The sequence below is a fragment of the Octopus bimaculoides genome, chromosome 3 (genome assembly GCF_046866305.1).
Source record: "Octopus bimaculoides isolate indiv1 chromosome 3, ASM4686630v1, whole genome shotgun sequence".
Taxonomy (NCBI): Eukaryota; Metazoa; Mollusca; class Cephalopoda; order Octopoda; family Octopodidae; genus Octopus; species Octopus bimaculoides.
Genome location: NC_142930.1, coordinates 131,438,162 through 131,440,487, shown reverse-complemented (window position 1 = coordinate 131,440,487; position 2,326 = coordinate 131,438,162). Strand labels below are relative to the sequence as shown.

Sequence of the window (2,326 nt, the reverse complement as noted above, 5' to 3'; positions counted from 1 at the left end):
TCTAACAGCCTGTGTACATTTAGTTGGTACCCTGTCACCACCATCTCTATGTCCCTTTCTGTTACTCTCACCCTCCCTCTGCATAATGCAGGGTAGCTATGTATCTCTTTTGTAGCAAGGCACTTGTGCTTGTTCCTCTATCATACTTTAGCCTTCAGTGCACATCATTAAACCATCTGTCTCTCATTGACAAGGTTTTTTTTTTTCTTTCCTTTCTTTGTCTTGCAAATTACTTGGTGACCTCACTGCTGCTGGTGCTACATAAAAAGTATCCAGTACACTTTCTAAAGTGGTTGGCATTAGGAAGGGCATCAAGCTACAGAAACCATGCCAAAGCTGACATTGAGGCCTCGCGCAGCTCTGCAGCTCATCAGACCTTGTCAAACCATCCAATCCATCCATACCAGCATGGAAAATGGACATTAACTGTCTAGCATTCAGATTACTCTATCAAATGTAATGCTTATTTATTCATATCCTGTTCAATGAATCATGCATCACCTCATAGATTCAAGATTTCAATAATATAATTGTTTATTTTTAGGGTAGGTGTGAAAGGCTGGATCTGGTCAGTTTGAGCATAAAGCTGGTAGAAATATTTGGTTGGCTATGGCTGGTTTACATGTGAAAGGGTTAAATGATGATGGTGGTGATTTTAATTATATTTCTTGTTATTTTCTTTTTCTTCATTTGGTTTGATTCTCTTTTTTTATCTCTTTCATTGCAGAATGATTTCAGTAACAAGAAGCAGGATTAAAGACGGTGAAATATGGAGAGTGACAAGTGTTATTTTCCTTTATTGGATTGTATCTTTGTCTCTTATCTTTGTGAACAAGCACATTTTGAGCGGCAGCTTCGGGAACTATGACATGTCAATATTTGTAGCCTGGTATCAGTGCTGCACGGCTTCTATCATGATCTTCCTGGCTGGACTCGTGTTCAACTTCATGAAATGGTCTTTCCAGATTCCTACAGTTCACCCAAGAACGCTTTTGGAACAGGATATTTTGATTCTGTCCTATACCTTCGTCGGGGGTTTAACTTTAAACAATTTGATGCTTAAGCACATTAGTGTAGCATTTTACCAAGTGGCTCGCTCATTTACATTAGTCTTTACTGTTATGCTGTCAGTTTACATACTTTGTAAACCATTTACACGTAAAGTTCTTCTCTGTTGTTTCTTGGTGATTGGTGGGTTCTCACTGAGTGTGAAAGAAGAAGATGTTTCAGGTACCTTATCATTATGGGGCATCCTCTATGGAATTGTTGCTAGTTTTTTTGTTGCACTTTGTGGAATCTATCTAAAAAAGGGAGAGAAAATAGTTATGGGAGACACTTTAAAATTGACTTATTGTAATAGCATCAATGGAGCCATTATCTTCATTCCTTTGATATATAGCTCAGGGCAGTTATCAATGGTGCTTAATTCACCGACATTTTATGACCCATGGTTTTGGATATTTCTTACCTGTTCAGGACTGTTAAGTTTAGGCATTGGCTGGGCCAGTGCTCTTCAAATCAAATATACTTCCCCAGTGACCCATCACATAAGTATAAATGCAAAGTCAGTAGTTCAGACTATTATGGCTGTGTTGTACTTTCAGGAACAGAAATCTTTTCTGTGGTGGTGTGGAAACCTCCTTGTTGTTTCGGGTATAATGGTTTATGCTTATGAAAAGATCTATTCTAATGAAAACGAGAAAGTCAGATCACCTTTACCACCAATTAGTTCAGGAAGTAGCCACAATAACGAAGACAAAAATGAACCATCGACTCCTCGAATGTTCTATCCTTAAAATAAATTAATTTGAAGTTTTATTACCTGCTTTCTTTTACAGCTATTTCATCAATGACAATTCTTCCTTATATTTAAAAAACAAAAAAAAAAGACAAAAAAGACAGCAAAAAAAATTCTGTGTCATCTTTCCTGTTTCATTCTTTCATGAAATATGTATTTTTTTTACTATTTTTCTCTGTTGAATTCACCCCCTTTTTCCCCCACCAAATTGTATTCCACACACGTTTTTAACGAACGGGTTTGTGTATGTGTGTGCATGTCCATACATACATACATACATACATACATTCATACATACATACATACATACATACATACAGGCACACACACACACACACACACACGGTAGGTGAGAGCTAGATATGCTCAGTATAGAAAATATGTAGCATTGCTCGAAAGGATTTAGACTGAAACTTTGAATTCTTCATCCTGGGCAAGGCATGTGCCATCAAGAATGACTATAAGAAAAATCCAGATCAAGCTGATATGACGGTAGTAATGCAGACAAACAGTTAAACTTGAAAGAAA

At 37.1% G+C, this 2,326-nt stretch overlaps 1 protein-coding gene across 2 annotated transcripts in view; it reads left to right on the top strand.

Moving 5' to 3' along the window:
* Window positions 1–1,943, top strand: part of LOC106878511 (GDP-fucose transporter 1) — a 16,520-nt gene extending 14,577 nt beyond the window's left edge. For both annotated transcript variants that reach the window (XM_014927773.3, XM_014927849.3), the window contains one exon: window positions 728–1,943. In XM_014927773.3, the coding sequence (XP_014783259.1) occupies window positions 729–1,796 (1,068 nt within the window). In that variant the 5' untranslated portion in view covers window position 728 and the 3' untranslated portion in view covers window positions 1,797–1,943. The remainder of the gene's footprint in view (window positions 1–727) is intronic.
* The last annotated feature ends 383 nt before the right edge of the window (window positions 1,944–2,326 follow it).